Source organism: Myotis nattereri, assembly GCF_964212035.1.
Source record: "Myotis nattereri genome assembly, chromosome: 10".
NCBI classification, from domain to species: Eukaryota; Metazoa; Chordata; class Mammalia; order Chiroptera; family Vespertilionidae; genus Myotis; species Myotis nattereri.
Window position 1 is genome coordinate 42062767 of NC_138085.1, and position 17848 is coordinate 42080614.

At 44.4% G+C, this 17848-nt stretch overlaps 1 protein-coding gene across 1 annotated transcript in view; it reads left to right on the forward strand.

Moving 5' to 3' along the window:
* Positions 1–692: 692 nt before the first annotated feature.
* The window catches only part of TGFA (transforming growth factor alpha), a gene marked incomplete at its 5' end in the record, with an annotated part of 94424 nt that continues 77268 nt past the window's right edge, over positions 693–17848 (forward strand). The window contains one exon of the mRNA XM_081101360.1: positions 693–732. Coding sequence (XP_080957486.1) covers positions 693–732 — 40 coding nt within the window. The remainder of the gene's footprint in view (positions 733–17848) is intronic.

Genomic DNA, 17848 nt, shown 5'->3' on the forward strand with positions numbered 1-17848 from the left:
TTAGGCCGAGTCTTAGCAGGCGGCCAGCGAAGCTCACAGGTCAGGTCTCCTTCAGGACCTCATCCCTGGTCCCTGGCAGCTGCAGTGGGCACAGGTGACCCCCACCTGCGGCTCTGCTCCGCCGCCTAGAGCCTAGAAGCTGCCACTGCGCCTGGGGACGCTCGGGCTCCGCAGCAGGCACCGACCCTGGCGTTGGGGCCGGACTGCACTGAGCTACTACTACTCGTCTGAGGGTGGTGTCTAAAGTCGGGCGCTTCCTGCCTTTTGCTGGTCCTGGGTGCCAAGCTCCCGCGGTGGGGCTCCGAGAGTCCCAGATCGCCCCGCCCCACCGCCCGCGCCCTGCACGGTGCGTGCAACGTCCCCGCCCCCAGCCCCAAACCTCCACCTCCTATGCCCTTAGGGGGGCACCCCCATCGGGGCGGGAGAGTGGGCCGCTGTGCCCGGTCCCGAGTGGCAGAGAGGTGACGGTAACCGCCTTCCCATTTCCGCCCAGGCGTGCAGGCGAGTGCGGGCCAGCCGAGGCACTCGGGTAGCCCAGGCGCTGGGTCCTCCCTCCGCCCGCCCGCGCGGGGGCCGGCCTTGCCTCGCCGGCGCCTTTTTCCCCCGGCCCCGCAGCGCCGCTCCGCCACTCGGGCACCGCAGGTAGGGCAGGAGGCTGGAGCGCCTGCTGCCCGCCGCCCGCCGCCCGTAAAATGGTCACCTCAGCTGGACAGCTCGCCCTGCTCGCGCTGGGTACGTATGCCGCCGGCTGCGCGCCCCCTCCCTGCGTCCCTTCGGCGACACCCCGCTCTCCCCTGTCCCCTGCGTTTCTTTTTCCCGAGGGCTTTTCTCTGCCCGCCTAGAAGAGTGGAGCCAGGTTAGTGCTTTTCAAGGATTGGAAGGGGAGTCCATCGGGCTTCCTGGGGATGGGGGGAGCCCATTCCAAAGAGGGGGGCCGTCGAACACCCAGGCTTTCCCCGCGAAGTGGCCACCTGGACTGTGCGTGAGAACACCGGCCCGGGGAGGGAAGCGGGGTGTGCTCGGGCTGGGACTTCCACCCGCCGCTGTGTGTTCGTACACTTGCCCTCACCCCCCTGCTTGCCTGGCTGCCTCCAAGCCCTTCTTCACCCTGCGCGTCGGAGGGTGCAGACTCCCAGAGGGTGGCGAGCCCCGACCCTCCCGCCTACCTTGCCTGCTCCCTTTGGGACCCCTTCCCATCCCTGAGCCCGAGCAGATGTTCACGGTCTGGAGAGGTGCCTTCGCTCTTCTGACTAGCAGAGCTCTTGAGCTTTGGAGTAGATTTTGGATTTTTGTGCGGATTAATTGTTTTTTTAATTAACTTCCCTGGGAGACGTGGTTTAAGAGTCAGCCAAGGCAGGAGTGAAACCCTGAGAGTTGTCTATTTCCTTTGAGTTTGTTCTCGGAGGGGAACAAGGGATGGGGGAAGGGAAGGAAAGTTAAACCCACAAACCCGGGTCAGGTCTGCGGAGCGGGTGCGTTCACAGGTCGGTCTGTAAGTGATGAGGGTGCTGCGCCGCGCACCGCCTGGCGGGCTCCGGGCTCCCGGGAGCCGGGTCTGTCCCGTGTGGAGCTAGCAGATCAGCAGCCCAGGTGTCCTGGTTATTGCCGCAGCTTCTGTGAAATGAATTGTTCCGTGAATATCCCGAGTTTAACCCTGTAAAGCAAGTTGCTCGCTATATCTGAGTCTGAGAGAAGCTATGGAACCCCTCCCCTCAAATGCCCTGAGCCGCAGCCTTACCCAGTTCCGGGTACAGTTTCAGGGGTTTCGCGGACCCCTCTGTAATCCTGCCCATGCTGGTTAGGAACCGCATTATCCCAGGGAATTAAGCGCAGAGTGGAGCTGATGCACCCAGCGAGGTCCTCACCTGAAACTCACCAATAGGTGGCATGTTTATGGATCGCTCCCCCTACACACCCCTTTTCCTAAGACCTTTTTGTTTATTTTTTTTTGTATTGATTATTGTTCTGATTTTAGATGTTTTCAAAGCAATAAAACATTACCAATACACTAGAAGCCTCCTGTATGCCGCTTCCCTGTAGTAATTTTCTCCGCAATTACAAAAATCTAGTAGTAGCAATAAGAGCTTGAGCGTTTACTCTGTGTCAGGCACTGTGCTAAATGCTTGCCATGTATCAACTCATTTAATTTAACACCAACCTAATGAAGAAGGAATTACCACCCCCATGTATAGAGGAGGAAAGTGAAGCTCACAGGGCCCTCCGTGAGTAAGTTGTTGGTCCCCAATTATTAGAGTGTGGAAGGAGTGTGGTTATGAAGAGTCACCTAACTGTGGTCTCTGTGGGCCCATCTCCCAGGTTTGGGACTTGGCCTTGAGGAGAGATTATGGGAAATACTCTGGAACTTGCTGTGAAATGTTGTTGAATTCCTAGGATCTCAAGGTGGGCTTAAGTTCTTTAGTGACAATTAGGGGCAGGAAATGATAAAGGGAAACAAATGTGAGGACTCTTTTTGAAAGTTGTGTCCTCCACTGCATCACAGTATAATTGCCCATGAAGACTGCATTCATTCATCATCTGATTCTTCTCTTTTGCACTGATGAGTATTTGGTAATCTAGCGGAAAGTGAGTTCAACTTGATCTTTGTTTCCTTCTTTCAGAAAAAGATGTATGACTAGAAGGGGTCAATGGGGTGAGGGGGGAATTGGGGAACATTTGTAATACTTTCAAGAATAAAAATTTTTTTAAAAAGAAAACGATGTGCCCTAACCGGTTTGGCTCAGTGGATAGAGCATCAGCCTGTGGACTGGAAGGTCCCAGGTTCGATTCCAGTCAAGGGCATGTACCTTGGTTGCAGGCACATCCCCAGTAGGGGATGTGCAGGAGGCAGCTGGTCGATGTTTCTTTCTCATCGATGTTTCTAACTCTCTATCCCTCTCCCTTCCTCTCTGTAAAAAATCAATAAAATATATTTTAAAAAAGAAAAAAGAAAAGGAAATGATGTATAAACCTAAAAGATTGATTAATATGTAAAAGCTGGCTCATACAATTCCAAAATGTGACAAGTTGGGGGGAAAGTCAAGGAAAAAGAAGGCAAGAGTAATTTACACCAGTGAGGATTCCCTTTTATTTCTATTTCTTAAAAAAAAAAAAAAAAAAAAAAAAAATCCCACAGACCAAAGGGTCTCAGGTTCGATTCCTGTCAAGGGCACATACCTGGGTTGCAGGTCCAACCCTCGTATGTAGGAGGCAACCAATCGATTAAATAAATAAATAAATGAATGAATGAATGAATGAATGAATGAATAAAAGTATTTACTAGGACTTCTGCCTTCCATCTCACTTTCTAGATTACTAAATACAGTGGGGCCTTGACTTACGAGTGTCCGACTAAGGAGTTTTTTGAGATACCAGCTGTCTCTCGGCTGATTTGTTGCATTGAGTTGATAGAGTAATTTGACTTAACGAGCTCCTTAACGAGCTCGTTAGGAGCTCACCGAATGAAACTCCTAAGTCAAGGCCCCACTGTACTCATCCCGGCCACATGCATCTTTCCTTTGCCCATTTCCTCCAGAGTTGCTTTTCTCTCTGATTTTCTTCACGTCGTTGAAGGCAGTCCCAGGCAAATCAGGCAGTGTGCCACTGCTCACCCAGATCTAGAAAACCAGTATCTCTCCTCTCCTCCCCATTCTCATGGGGACACTCTGAGAAAGAATCAGTTAATACTCCTGATGACTTAGAACCTGAGCACTGATTGATGTTCTGGCAGAGAGTATGGAGACTGATGATTGATGGCAACCCTGGAAAAGTAATCCAGATTCCGGTGGTGGCTGCCCTCCCCTGTCAGGTTTCCGTCGCCGGCAGAGCAAACCTCACAGAGGCTTGGCATCTCCAGTCCCACATCCTCCTTTGCGTCCAGGGAGCAAGATGTGTAATCTTGGGCAAGTGACTTAGCTTCCCTGTGCCTTGCTTTTCCCATCTCTGAAATGGTGATATTAATAGGGTTGTTGGATGTATGTAATGAACATAGAATAGTGCCTGGCATGTATAAGATCTTAATTAATCTTAGCACCATCAAGTTATCCTTGCTGTTAAGTGAACCCCATAGAATGTCATTGCAGGTTATGTGGATTCCATAACTGGGAGAGTGTCTGTCTTACTCATCTCATCTCCCTGCTCCCCATCCTTCTTAAGCCAGAAAAATACCACCCAACTTAAAAACCTGCCTAATGATTTTTGTGAGTATCATTTGGCAGATGACAAATTCAAGCAAGTTTGGGAGTTCTTTTGCACATTGTGAATGCTTTAATTTTTGATGCAAAATATTTGTATTTCCTCCACATTTCATGGTCGGTTGTTTACTGAATTCAGCACTAAGTTCCAGTTTTCTCAGCTGTAAAGTGGAAATAAAACTGTGCCCACCTCACAGGTTACTATGAGAATCAAATGAGATGGAAACGGGGAAGCTACTTATAAACTATAAAAAGAAAGGGTTATACACAAATCAAAGTGATATTGTGATACAGAAGTAGGTTTTATAATCTAGAAATAAACATTATTATTTTTCTGGCAGCTCCCAGAAGGAGGACTGGATGTAGACCTAAAGAAGGACATCCTAGGACTCCAAGTGTCACTAAGGATGTGTAGAGATGAAACAGGTCAGCTTCCCTGTGGGTTTGGGACTGAGGCCAGTAGGAGGCATGAAGTAAGATGTTTCTCCTTTGCATGGAAATTTTGTCTTTCAGTGTAGACAGTGGGGGTTGGCCCAGAACACAGGTTTTCCTTCCGGGGCAGCCATCATTAGGGAAAGTTCACTGAGAACATGGCTGTAAAGGTGTATCTGGAGCCTTAGAAGCTGAGTTTCCCATATTTGCTTTTCCAAAATTTGGTTTCCTCAGAATTTTTCTGTAATATGCCACATCCCCTGCGAAGCGGACCTTTCTTGTACGAATAAATGATGCTTCGTGCCGTTGTGTTGCTATGGTAACATACAAAAACTAGGTGACTTTTTCCATTAGCCCTATCTCTGAGAGCCTTTTGAAAGCGTGTTTGAACAGGGTCCTACTCTTTGGGCTGCCCACGAAAAGGGATGGGCAATGGGAAGTGGAGGTTGGGTCAACCAAAAAGGGAAAAGCCTGACACGCTGAATTGGGCATTGTGTGCTGGGTTTCACAAGCACAACCTCTGCAGATCTTCCACAGCAGTGCCCTCAAATCACAACCACCTGGAGGGTTTGGGCAACCAGATTGCCAGGTAGGAAACAGGAGCATTTGCATGGCTAACAAGTTCCCTGGTGTGGCTTAGGCCGCTGCTGGGGAGACAGGGGAGGAACAGGGGGGGAACCACTGCTCTTCAGTCAGTTGCTGTTAGGGAAGCTTCTGGCTTAACCAATTGCATTTTATCTACAAGTACATTCTGACATTTATAAATGCCACTGTGGATTTATGAGCAACTATTAAAGGTGCTTGCCTCGTTGACCAGGGCAGAGTGAGAACTCTTGCTGAAATCTCTTCGTTGTTCTAAGTGTTCTTGTACTTTACCTGGGGGAAATGTGAGGATCCAACGGTATTAGACTTAAGCTAGCCCATGCTAATCATGTCACTCCTCTTTCTCTTTTTGGATTGCCAAAATTGACTGCTGTTCTGCTACCATTTCAAATATGTATATTTTTTACCCTCACCCGATGATATATTTTATTGAATTGAGAAAGAGAGGAAGGGAGAGAGAGAGAAACACTGATAGGTTGCCTCCCATACATACCCTAACCAGAGATCAAACCCCGTAGCCTTTTGGTATACAGGACAATACTCCAATCAACTGAGCTACCCCACCAAGGCCATTTCAAATATTTTTAATGACCTCATTTTTACGTATAAACTTCAAGTATAAACTAAACGCTAATATGTTTAAAATTGCATCTAGAGATTTGGGTACTTTTGCTTTTGTTTTGCCTCCCTCCCCTCCCCCGACCATGAAATATCAAGTATAAAAAAGCCTGAAATAGGAAAGCCTGTAATCTGGGCTACCAGAACCATCTCTTAGGAACTCTTCATTTCCAATGCAAGGCACATTCCCTTTAGACCAGTGGTTCCCCACCTTTTATTGGCGATGCCTCACCTAAGCATCTCTAAATTCCCCATGCCCGCCTGTGACATGTAATTCTTATTATTCAAAAAGTGAACTCCTATTCACGTGGAGGAAGCCTAAAGGGCCATTAACTTGGTCTAAACAAGCTTCCAAAGAACATGGCATCCATGAAAGAGAAAAATAAAAGAACAAAAGGACAGTTGAAGTACTGAGGAAGAAATCACTAAGAAATTGTTTTAAAAAATAATAATATGAAGTGATATGAAAAAATAGCGAATAAAGTTTCAAAACATATAATAGAGAACTTAATGCATAAATATGTCCCAATATATATTTATGTACTATATATGAGACCCCTAGAACCATAAGAAATGCAAAAAATTCACTGTTAGCAGCTCACTCTCTAATTGTCCCCTTTAAAAATCAAATTACCCCCTGTGGGGCGTGTGCCCTATGTTGGGAACCACTGCTTTATACCAAATCTAAAAATCTGGGTAAATTCTTTTGAAATATTATGGATTGGCTGTATTGAATATGATTTAAATAAATCATTACCTCGGCTTAAAGAACAAGTTGGAAGTTTATTGAAATGGAATATCATGTATTTGCTAGTGCTTTCTATTAAGTCGTAGGAAACCATTTTCTTTCATGTAGAGTCTCTCCCCTTGTCAAGTGAAATCTCAGTACCTTTGCTTTTAATTTTTCATTGTTCCCCTTACCTTGCAAAGCTTTCCATTTTCCCCACCTTCTCCTTCTTCTTTCTTGTACTTCTCAGGTACGCGTAGATGCTTAGGGCTTCCTCAAGAAGGCATGTACACATAACTGCGTTGTGTAACAAGCTTGTACATACAACTTAGTGGAATTCCAGCCTGCTATTGCCTTGCTTTATTTTTGTTTTAATCTTTGCATATGTTAACGTTTCTGGTTAGGAACCTCAGCAGCAGCGTTCGGCCCCTCCATGTCCTGCCTTGGATTAACCTTGGTTGGTACTTGCCCTCTCTTTTCTACTTGTTTGAGGGCCAAGACTCAGTCTTCATCTCTGCCCTTGGCCCCTGTGAGCACAGCTGGAGCCTCAGAAGTGACGACTAGATGCTACTACAGCATTTGAAGTCAGAGGACCCAGGCTTGTGTGGGAGGTTTGTGTTGTTGTTTGCTCATTTGCTCTTTGTCTTTTGTTTTGTTTTGAAGATCACTACTTTTAGGTCAAAATATTGGATTCTTACAAAGAGGCCATATCTCCAGCTTGAGTTTGAATGAGGTCAGTCAGTAAACAAGTCTCCTGGGCACTTAGAGGATAGATGTACCTTAACTGCTCCTCCAGCATCTCTTGCCAGGTCTGCGGCATTCTCTGTGTAATTAATGTACTTCCAAGAGGTACCGGAGATTAACTGGCTAAATGGTACACGTAATTTGGTGACACAAAAGCAGCCAACGCTGATAAATGAGAGGTTTGCAATTACACACTCTGCTCCCTCCCTCCGCAGGCCTTGGCAACCAACTGGGAAAACACAAACTTAGGATCCTTTTCTCAGTTGAAGGATACAGCAGGGGTGGGTGGGAGGCAGAAGAGAGTAAAGGGGGAATAAATGGTGATGGAAGGAGACTTGACTTGAAGTGGTGAACACACAATACAATATTCATGTATTATAGAATTGTACACCTGAAGCCTGTATAATTTTATTAACCAATATTACCAATATTTTTTTTTATTTAATTAAAAAAAAATAAGACATGGACACGGACAATAGTGTAGTGAAGGCCTAGAGTGGGGTGGAAGGGGGCAAAGGGTGAGGGGTGATGGGGGACATACTGTTAACAATTCAAAAAAGAAGAAATAGCTCAAGGCCTCTAACTTTTGCCATGTCAGTGGCTCTGAGGAATTGGCATATGAGCTATGAAGGGACATAAACTGTTCACCTTGCTTAGCACCCAGCTCAGATGGAAACTCTGGGCTTGAGCACTTCTCACCTTGGATGGCTCCTGGGTTATTATTTTGCATTGGAGGAGCATGTCATTGGGCCAGTTCGCATGCTATCCACACCCCCTGCCAACAAATTGAAACAATGACAGATGTTTTTTTGCACATAGCAGACCTTGGGTGTTATAATTAGGGTTTCAGGGATGAATCATAGGTCCCTGAACTAGAATGAAGAAAGCAAGCCTGGGGCCTGAGCATTTTTTTAGGGAGGTGAGGTCAACTCGGACATTACCCAGGTGGGGAATCCTCCTGGATCTGGACTCTTTCTGAACCTCATCAACCACAACCCTGCCCCCTCCAAAAAACACACAAAACAAACACACTTATGCTGGCCACTTCGTGCTCACGGATGCACACCCTCCGGTTGCCACCTCTCCATGCAGGCCATTCAGAGCACACTCCTTCTCTGCCAGCCTGTTATATCCTACTTATTCTTTTCCCAAAATGAAACGGAAATCAGAATCTACAAACAAAAGAATCTAAAAAATATGCCCAGCCCTAGCCAGGTTGGCTCAGCAGATAGAGCTTCGGCCTGCAGACCAAAGGGAACTGGGTTCAATTCCGGTCAAGGGCACATGCCTTGGTTGCAAACTCCTCCCCAGCCTGGTCAGGGCTCGTGCAGGAGGCAACCAATAGATTTGTTTCTCTCACATTGATGTTTCTCTCTCTCTTTCCCTCTCTCTTCCACTAAAAAAAAAAAAAAAAAAAAAAAAAAAAGAAGCCCAAATTTGACTCACCAGAGGCATCCTCTTACTAGGTTTAACCAACAGATACGTATCCTACCAGATCTCATTATGGGTATGGATACAGATATTTGTATATTCACTTTTTTTCCTTCAAAATGCCATTTAGTAGATTATGTTTCTAAATCTGCCTTTTATTTACAGTACATAGGGGAACTATTTCTGTGGCAAACAATATAAATATATCTTATCAACCTATGATTTTTTAATGACTATGACACATTCCATTATAGAATTATCATTGTTTCCCTTATTGATTGGGATGTAGGTTGTTTCAAACTTTTAAATACCCAAACCTGAAATGAAAATTCTCGCAGCTAAATTATTACTAGCGTCTTTCAATTATCTTCTATGGACTAATCCCCAGGGCTGGATTACTAAGGTCAAAAGTACACACTTTTTCACCTTTTAACATGTTTTGACAATCTGCCCTCCAGAACAGCTGTACAAATTGATACTTCTACCACCTATGTGTCAATACCTATTTATCAGCAGCCTTGCCTATGGCGAATATTATCATTTTCTAGACTTTTCTAATTATGTTGGTAAATAGTATCTAATTATTTTAATTTTTATTTCTTTGGGTAAGACCAAAGTTTGGTAGAATTTAAAGATTCTTCATGTTTGAGTATTTGAATTTACTTGCTTGTGAATTCCCTATTTCTGTCCTTAGACCATGTTTGGAGTAGGTTGTTTTCATGTTGATTTGTATGCAGTTTTTAAAAAATTAAATTGAAAATATTTTCTTCATTTGGCCTTTTAAACTTAGATGTATTGTGTTTGGGTTTACAGAAGTATGATCGTGTTTTTACTTTTAAGGACTTAAAATCTGTTTATTATTCCATTGTGATTTCTACTTTTGCATAATACTTAGTCTTGGGGTAGGGAGGCATTTCAGTGACTGATCTCTCATTTTCCCTTGTACTTTTAAGTTGTGACTTTTTGGGTTTAAATTTCAATTTCTTGGGAATGTATTTTGGTGTAAGATGTGAGATAAAAGTCTAACTTGCCTTTTGTTAAATAATGATCCAGTTACTCTAAACACCATTTGTTGAATAATTTATTATCTACTCACTGAATTCAAATCCCACATTTGTCACCTGATATTCTTAGGAGTACTGGGTCTGTTTGTGGAATTTCTGTTCTTTCCACTAATATGAGGCTCACCCTGTAATGAATCATTCTTTTGGGTTGGGAACATGTCATTGCCCAGAAAGTTGGGACAGAAAATATTGAGAACTGGGAAAGCAGACAACCATTATAGTGAACATCACTTCACTTCTCCCTCTCATGGCAAGACTTCTCCTTCCCTCCCACCCAGGGCATGTTGAAAGAAGAAACACTTGTGGTGGTGGAGGAAATGAACATTAATGTGGTGACAGAGAGAAGGATTACTTACCATGTTCAATCCCTGGGGAGAAAGGATGCCTTACCTCACTCATCCTCAGCTTGACCGAGGACTGATGAGCATTGGGTCTCTACTGAAAGGCATGAGGAACCTGCCTATGCTCTCCTCTTCTTTCTGGAATTTGTGCTTTGCAGGATTTGGGGGTCACGAGGCAGGCCTACAATCCACCATGTGATATTCTGGTTAACAGAGACTGTATATTTTCATCCCCTTCCTCAAATGGGAGTACTATGGAGTATGCCTTGGCATACCTGGATCCACAGACCAAAACCAGCACATCTCCCTGGAATAAGGAATAATTAAAGAATCTAAAAGGAACTTAGCTGGCAAGTTAGAACACTTTCTATATTAAAACATACTCAGATATATTAGTGAATAGAATGGAAATTGAAATATCAAAATTAACTTTTAGAATGTAAAACCTCAGATAAATTAGGGTGTGTGTTTTTTTCCTTTGCTGTAGACTGTGCCCCCAGACTCTAACGGAATGGGTATGAGTTCTTTCTTTTTGCCATTTCAGGGATTTTAATTAAAATGTTTGAGAAATACTGTCCCATGTGGGTGACTAATTTTCAGAAATTTAGAGTAGAACAAGATGATAACTAAAATAAAAAACGTTATCATATTCTCCTTACTTTGAATTTAACTTGCTTTTCTTTTTCAAACTTTTCCTAAGGTAAAAACTTAAATTATTGATCTTAGTTCTTTCTTCTTTACTAATATATTTATGCAATGTTACAAATTTTTCTCTAAATGCTGCTTTAGCTGCATCCCACACATTTGGATGAGTTGTATTTCCATTTTTATTTAATTCAAAGTACATTTTACTTCTGATATTTCTTCTTTGATCCATGTATTATTTAGAAGTGTGTTGCCTAATCTTTAACTCCTTTGTAGTCTAAAAGCAAACATTGAATGTTGAATGATTTCTGGGCTTTTAAATTTATTAGTGTGTGTTTTATAGCCCAAAAATGTGATCTGTTTTGGTAAATGCTCATGTGAGCTTGAGAAAGAATGTGTATTTGGACAAAATAGTCAATTATATCCAGTTGGTTGGTGGTGTTGTGGAGTTCAATTATGTCCTTACTGATTTACTGCCTACTGGATCTGCTTATTTCTGATAGAGGAGTGTTGAAGTCTCCAACTCTGATAATGGATTTATCTATTTTTCCTTGCAATTCAATTAGTTTTTGCCTCATGTATTTTTGACGTTCTGTTGTTAGGTGCACACACGTTAAAGATTGTTATGTAACTTCATCATTCTTTAATGATTCAGAAGCTATTTCAGGGTCTCTCAGTGCCTGAAGGTCGTCACTAGTAAACTCTGATCCCCATATGGTACCTGTAATTATTGCAGAACTTCCATTACTACCTGTGAATTACAAGTTCCAGTGAGTAGTTTTCTCCCTGACTTAGTTAAGCAAAATTCTGCTCTATTTTAAATTTCCTTTGGGGAGAAAAAAAGTACAAAAGGCATAACTCCAAGTTCCTATATTGGGATCAAATGCTATATCAAGAGAATGGGACCTCTGATGAAGGCCATCATTTCAAGTAAATTCTTATTTTGAACCTTCTGTAGGTTGTAAAAGGTTTTGGTGAATGAACTGATTATGCCCCCGTGAATAACTTAAAAGTTAGAGATTTACACTTAGGAAAACAACATCAACTCACTGTATAATGTGAGCTTATTTCTTGTGAAGCGCCTCTTTCCCTTACTATGGAAGGGAGCGGAAAATAAACAAAAGTCCTTTCAACTAAATTGGATTTATCTTTTATTTCTGATAAAAGGCAGGACTTTTTTTTCTTTTAACAGTAATAACAGAGGCATTCGGAGTACCTCCACTGTCATCCCACGTAGACTATCTCCAAGTGAGCAAACAATTGTGATTTTTGTAAGCTGGGGCTAATGTAATGTGGTTCTTAATTCACCAATGGTAGCCACTTTATTCACTTGATGTTGTATTATAGAGCTAATGGGCTGAATAACAAAAATAGTATTCATCAGCTCAAAGTGAGGGATGCTGTTTATTTGTTTGTTGAAATTACTTATTTTGTACATGGATTGTGCAGATTCTCTGCAGGGTTTGGTGATATTAATGCAGAGGGCCGTGACCTAGCTCTTGTGCCCTGCACCTGAATTTTTCATAGCTTGTAGCAGAAGCAGACACGTGGTTTTTCACAATATGATGAGATATACAGCGGGCACCTAGGGCTCAAGAAGAGGGTTCTTGGTATGACAGGGCAAGGTACTCTTTGAGGAGATAATGGCCATCACTTAGCACAGTGCCTATATATGGTAATTTCTTTAAGTGCTTTATGTATTCACAAACTCCTTTAACCCATCTAGAAATCCTATGAGATATGATTATCCCTATTTTTGCAGATGAGCAAACTGAGGCACAAAATGTAAAGTAACTCACCCAAGCTCCCATAGTCGGCAAGTGGCAGAATTAGGATTTGAACCCAGAATCCTTGCCCGCTGATCTAGCCATCTCACTAGTGTGCTTCTCTGTGTCGGATGCTGAGGTGTCTGGAGTCACTCACATGGGAGAGTGCCATTTTGCAGCAGACATTAGGCTCAATGTAATCAGATTTTCAGACAGCCACTCCCCTAAATATTTACCATATTGAGAGTACTTTCCATGTATGTAAGTGTCATGCTGGCTAAAAAGAAATCTTATTACTTTCCAACACTGTGAGATATCACAAAGAAATGAGTGTGGTAGAGTTTTGTTTTGTTTTTTTCTCTCCTTTGGTCAAGACTTCAGATGTTCAGAAGACAGAAGATCACAAGAGTTGTGCTACCTGACATTTTTTGTTGTGACCAGGGAACCTCTAATAAGAAATTCATTAATGGAGGCCTGTTGGCATTTCTGCCATAATTTTTTTAAAATATATTTTTATTGACTTCAGAGAGGAAGAGAGAGGGAGAGAGAGATAGAAACATCAACAATGAAAGAGAATCTTTGGCTGCCTCCTGCATGCCCCACACGGGATTGAGCCCGAAACCCAGGCATGTGCCCCTGACTGGGAATCGAACCATGACCTCCTGGTTCATAGGTTGATACTCAACCCCTGAGCCATGTTGGCTGGTCTCTGCCATAAATTTCTTAAAGGGTGTTGTTTTAAAGGATGATCTCTTCCATTTATGCCTGAAAGTCACAGCACGTGAACTGTAGTCTCTAAAGCCCTCTACTAGGGTGCTGGCTCCACCTCCTCCTCACCCTGTTTCCACACCTCCCCAGGTGACATTCCCCCAAATACTAGCGGAACATGGCAGGGTCTTTAACACTGTTACTTTAACACATTTAGTTCCTCACAGTCCCACTAAAGATAGAATCTGGGTTAGCACATTTGCTAATAGCTGGCTTACTTTCAGACTCTTCACCCCCAACTTTAGCAATGACATGTACCCACAAAAAAGCACAGGCATTTCCATTGACTTGATGGAGAAGCTGATCAGAAGAAAATAGCATTTCTGGTTTCACCTGTCCATGGGGACTTTCTTCATGCAGTTGGCAGCATTTTTTGATGACCCTTGCACCTCTGAATAGATAGTTTAATATCTGGATCCTCAGGTGTTAGATTCTACCCATGTTTATTAAAGGTGCTTCTCCCCCTTAGGTAAAGGTGAAGGTGTTGTACGCATTGGCAAACTGTATCACTAACACGTGAAACAGCCAGTGGGACGGACCTCCTTTCCAATGAGTGAGCGGTTGAAAAAAAAAATGTAGGTTTTAAAAATCAGTGTCTTAATTAAAGGACCTTAATTTGATAATCCTTTTCTATAGTAACCTCCCCGTAATTGGTTTGCTTAAAGTGGATCACCTCCACTGAAGTGCCCCTCAAACCCCTCCCCCCAGTATTGACTGCTCGGTAGTTATGTAAAAGCCCATCCTGCTGGCCCATGGGAAAGGAAATGCTGATGTTTTAGAGAGCCAGGAAACTAAATTATCTTCTGAGGTTTAAATACACAGATAGTAGCTCCTTATAGAAATTCCGTTGTTCTCAGAGCTGCGTGCCTGCCTGTATTTTCCGCGGGGCTTCTGCACACTGCCCCACAGACTTTCTTGATCTTCACTTGCATCACCTAATATCTAGCGGCCCACTATCAAACATTTCTTCCTTGACTGATGCTCTTAGTTGTAACATTCAGCTGGAGAAAGAACGGTTTAACCTTTTGGAACAGAACAGTCCCTATGGGTCAAAATTCCTTCATCTTTTCAGCTTGCAACTCAGAACCCAAGGAACCAGAATTGCAAGGAGCTGTTCAGTAATGACAAGGAAAAGTCTTTGGTGAAATGAGCCTGCTCTTTCCCAGCAGAAAAGAAAATAAATGTGCTTCATCCCCCCAAGATGAGCTTCACCTACTACTCATCAGGGAACAACGCTTTCCGCTTTCCGGCTGTTTGCTCTTCTCTGAGAGGAGCTGCCTGAAGCAGGGACAGGGTTCTGCTCCAGGGGTGACTGTTCCCAGGCCGAGGGTGGAGGCGGTCTGTCTGAGAGGCAGCTCCCTCTGCAGAGAGCCCCACAGGCTTGCCCTGCAGATGGACAGTTTATCTGAGTTCCCAGCCTTGAGAAGTGAACTAGAGAGGAGTGTGGGGATGTTTATTATGCCAGAAAATGGGATATGATACGTGCCTTCCGTGGAATATACCATTATGCAAGGCAGGTACCAGCTGGCCTGTGATTGGGAGAGAGAGTCAACCCCTCTCTCCTATGTGCGTGGTCGTCACCCCTGAAGACGGCACAGCCCAGAGCCGGGTTCTGGCTCAGCCAGGAATGCCCTCTGGGGGCTGTGATGTCATCTGACTTCACTGGGTGCTGAGCCGAGCAAATGTGGGTGAGTGGCCTCACTGTTTGGCCTTGAAGATAACAGTCATTAACTTTTGTGAAAAGGCATGTTTAGGCTCCCAATAGAAAGCATTAAAGAAAACTGGGCCGAAACCGGTTTGGCTCAGTGGATAGAGCGTCGGACTGCGGACTGAAGGGTCCCAGGTTCGATTCCGGTCAAGGGCATGTACCTGGGTTGCGGGCACATCCCCAGTAGGAGATGTGCAGGAGGCAGCTGATCGATGTTTCTCTCCCATCGATGTTTCTAACTCTCTATCTCTCTCCCTTCCTCTCTGTAAAAAATCAATAAAATATATTTAAAAAAAAAGAAAAAGAAAAAAGAAAGCTGGGTTGTCCTGAACTACCCACCCACATAGTGTCCTTGGCTTTCTCCACTTGAGCCTCTTTCATACATGGTTCAGTCATTGTTTTCCCCTGGGCTGTTTAACACCTGATGAGCTAGCTTTTCCAGAGGCTTCACAGCAGACATTTCCGGAAAATCTGGGGCTTTGTTTATATAAAAACCTTTGGCTTTGAGGAGGCGGGGAAATTGGGTAGAAATAGTATTGATATTCTTAGGTTCTACCTCCTTTATGCCGGGGGAAGGGAATCCACTTTGGTTTTGTCGTCATACCAACGGTGCTCCTGGATGGCCTCTTGCTCCACTGACAGTAATTGTGTGTGAGAGCGTGTGCGTTTCATGTAGAGGTTTCATTTCCTACTTCGTGGGCTTTTTCTTTTCTTTTTTTTTGCTCCTATTCTCAACTTCTGCGGTGCCTTGCTAAAAACCTAACATGGAGTGGTTGACAAATACGTCTTTATTAATGGCAAATAATTTACCCCCCGTTTCTCTCTTCACTTCTCTCTTCCTCCTCCCACCCTCATTTCCAAAACTTCATTGACGTAGCAACAGATGTTACAGGAGCAGAAATGGGAAATGGTACCACTTTCTAGGTCAACTGCGATTACTTGGAAGTGGCTGTTCAGAAGGATTTAAGGCTGCACCTGTGGGAATAGTACTGTGATCAATTAGTAATGTCTGCTTCGGGCTGAGTGTGGATGGGGTGATACATGTGCATTGTATTTGATTCTTGCTGGAGACGGTAGGACACTTTAAGAATGAGAAAAAGATGTGTGTTTTCAAGGGACTGATTGAAAATGATACATACCACTTATGTCACTTACATTTCATGCCCTTTTTAACACACTACTCTGATTTTTAAAAGGTGTTCCATAAACCCAATACCATAACCATAGAAGTGTTACGGAGTCCTGTTAGGCAGGATTAGCATCCCAGCAAGGCAAGAAGCCTCTGAGGGTGTGGACTGGTATGGCCTGTCATCATTCAGGACACGGGTGTTTGCCTCCCTTCAAAGTAAGAAGCAGAAAACCACAGCTAATGCTGGGTGACGAAGCTCTGTGGTGACTCAGGTCAGCCGGTCTGGGGCCCTTGTTGAGTTATCAGCAAGAGTGTTCTGGCTGCCTCCTGATTCACACGGAACACTGACTTCTACCTGTCCTCGAGGGAAGGACTCATTTTCCAAGAGGATACGTGGCGTGTTGAATGCTCAGCTGAGTGGCCAACTTGGGATCATTACACTTGCGTCAGTGAGGGCCGCTGTCTGTTCAGTTCTCTCCCACAGGCATCATGGGGTGGTGGGGGGTGTGAAGGTGGGTAGGAGGGGGTAGGGGGGTCCTCTGAGGAGAGTAGAGAGCTAGGCTGTGCCCGCAGGCGCATAAGAGGTTGCTGCAGAGGCAGGGCATTTGGTGCAGAGAAACCTGGAGCAGAGAATAGCCTCTGAGTCTGTACATTTGCAACGTGCGCATGTTCTGGTCCCAACTCAGCACAGAGCCTGTTCGCTTGGCTCCTTGTGTGTCTCCCAGGTGTGTCCGGGGTTACCTTAGACTGAGATTCTTAGGACCTGCCTGGAGCTGACCCGGGGAAGGACCTTCAGTTTAGCTTGTGGCATCCCAGAGGATCTCAAGGGTAGTGGGTAAACCCTGGGCGGGATTTTAGTAAGAGCTCTTTAGAGAAGTTTGAGATCCTCAGGACCAAGATAAGACGGTGTGGATCTGACCCTTGTGGGCATTCAGCCTGCTAATGGATTTCTCCAGGCCTGTGTTCTGGTATGTTTTTTCATTTGTTTGCTTTTTAATTTTTTGGAAGAGATGAGTGGTCAGGAAAGGTTTTTGAAGACATTGAGGTTTGAACTGGCCTTGAAAGTTAAAGAAGGCCTGGGAAGGTGAAGAGAAGGCAGGGGAATGGTAGAGATGAAGATGGGGTAAAGAGAGCAGGTCCCTGAAGGAACAGGACCAAAGCGCACCTCCCATGTTCAGTCCCCCCACGTTCAGTGAGTCCTGTCAGCTCTGATTGTGTTATATTCTACATCCGGCCACTTCTCACATCCTTCCCCACGGCCCCTCATCTTTCACCCGGACTTCTGCAGGAGTCTCATCTTCACTCCTGCCACTTCCAGTTTTGTTTCTGGAAAGGCCTCATCTGTTCTCAGTACCCTGACTGAGCCCTTCGAACATATTGCTCCTCTGTTCAAAACCTTCCAGTAGCTGCTCAGCCTAAAATAAAATCCAGATTCCTAGTGCTCCCCGTGGGAGAAGTCTGCTTTGGCATCTCTCCAGCCTCATTTCCCACCACTGTCCTGCTCCAGCCACACCAGCCTCCTTGTTCTTCTTTGAACAGGCTGAGTTCACTCCTACCACAGGACCTTTGCACTTGCTGTTTCTTTACCTTTGGATGCTTTCCCCCAGATATTTGCAGGACTGGTTCCCCACATTTATCCAGGTCTCTGTTAGATGTCACCAGTTCAGAAAAAAACATCCACA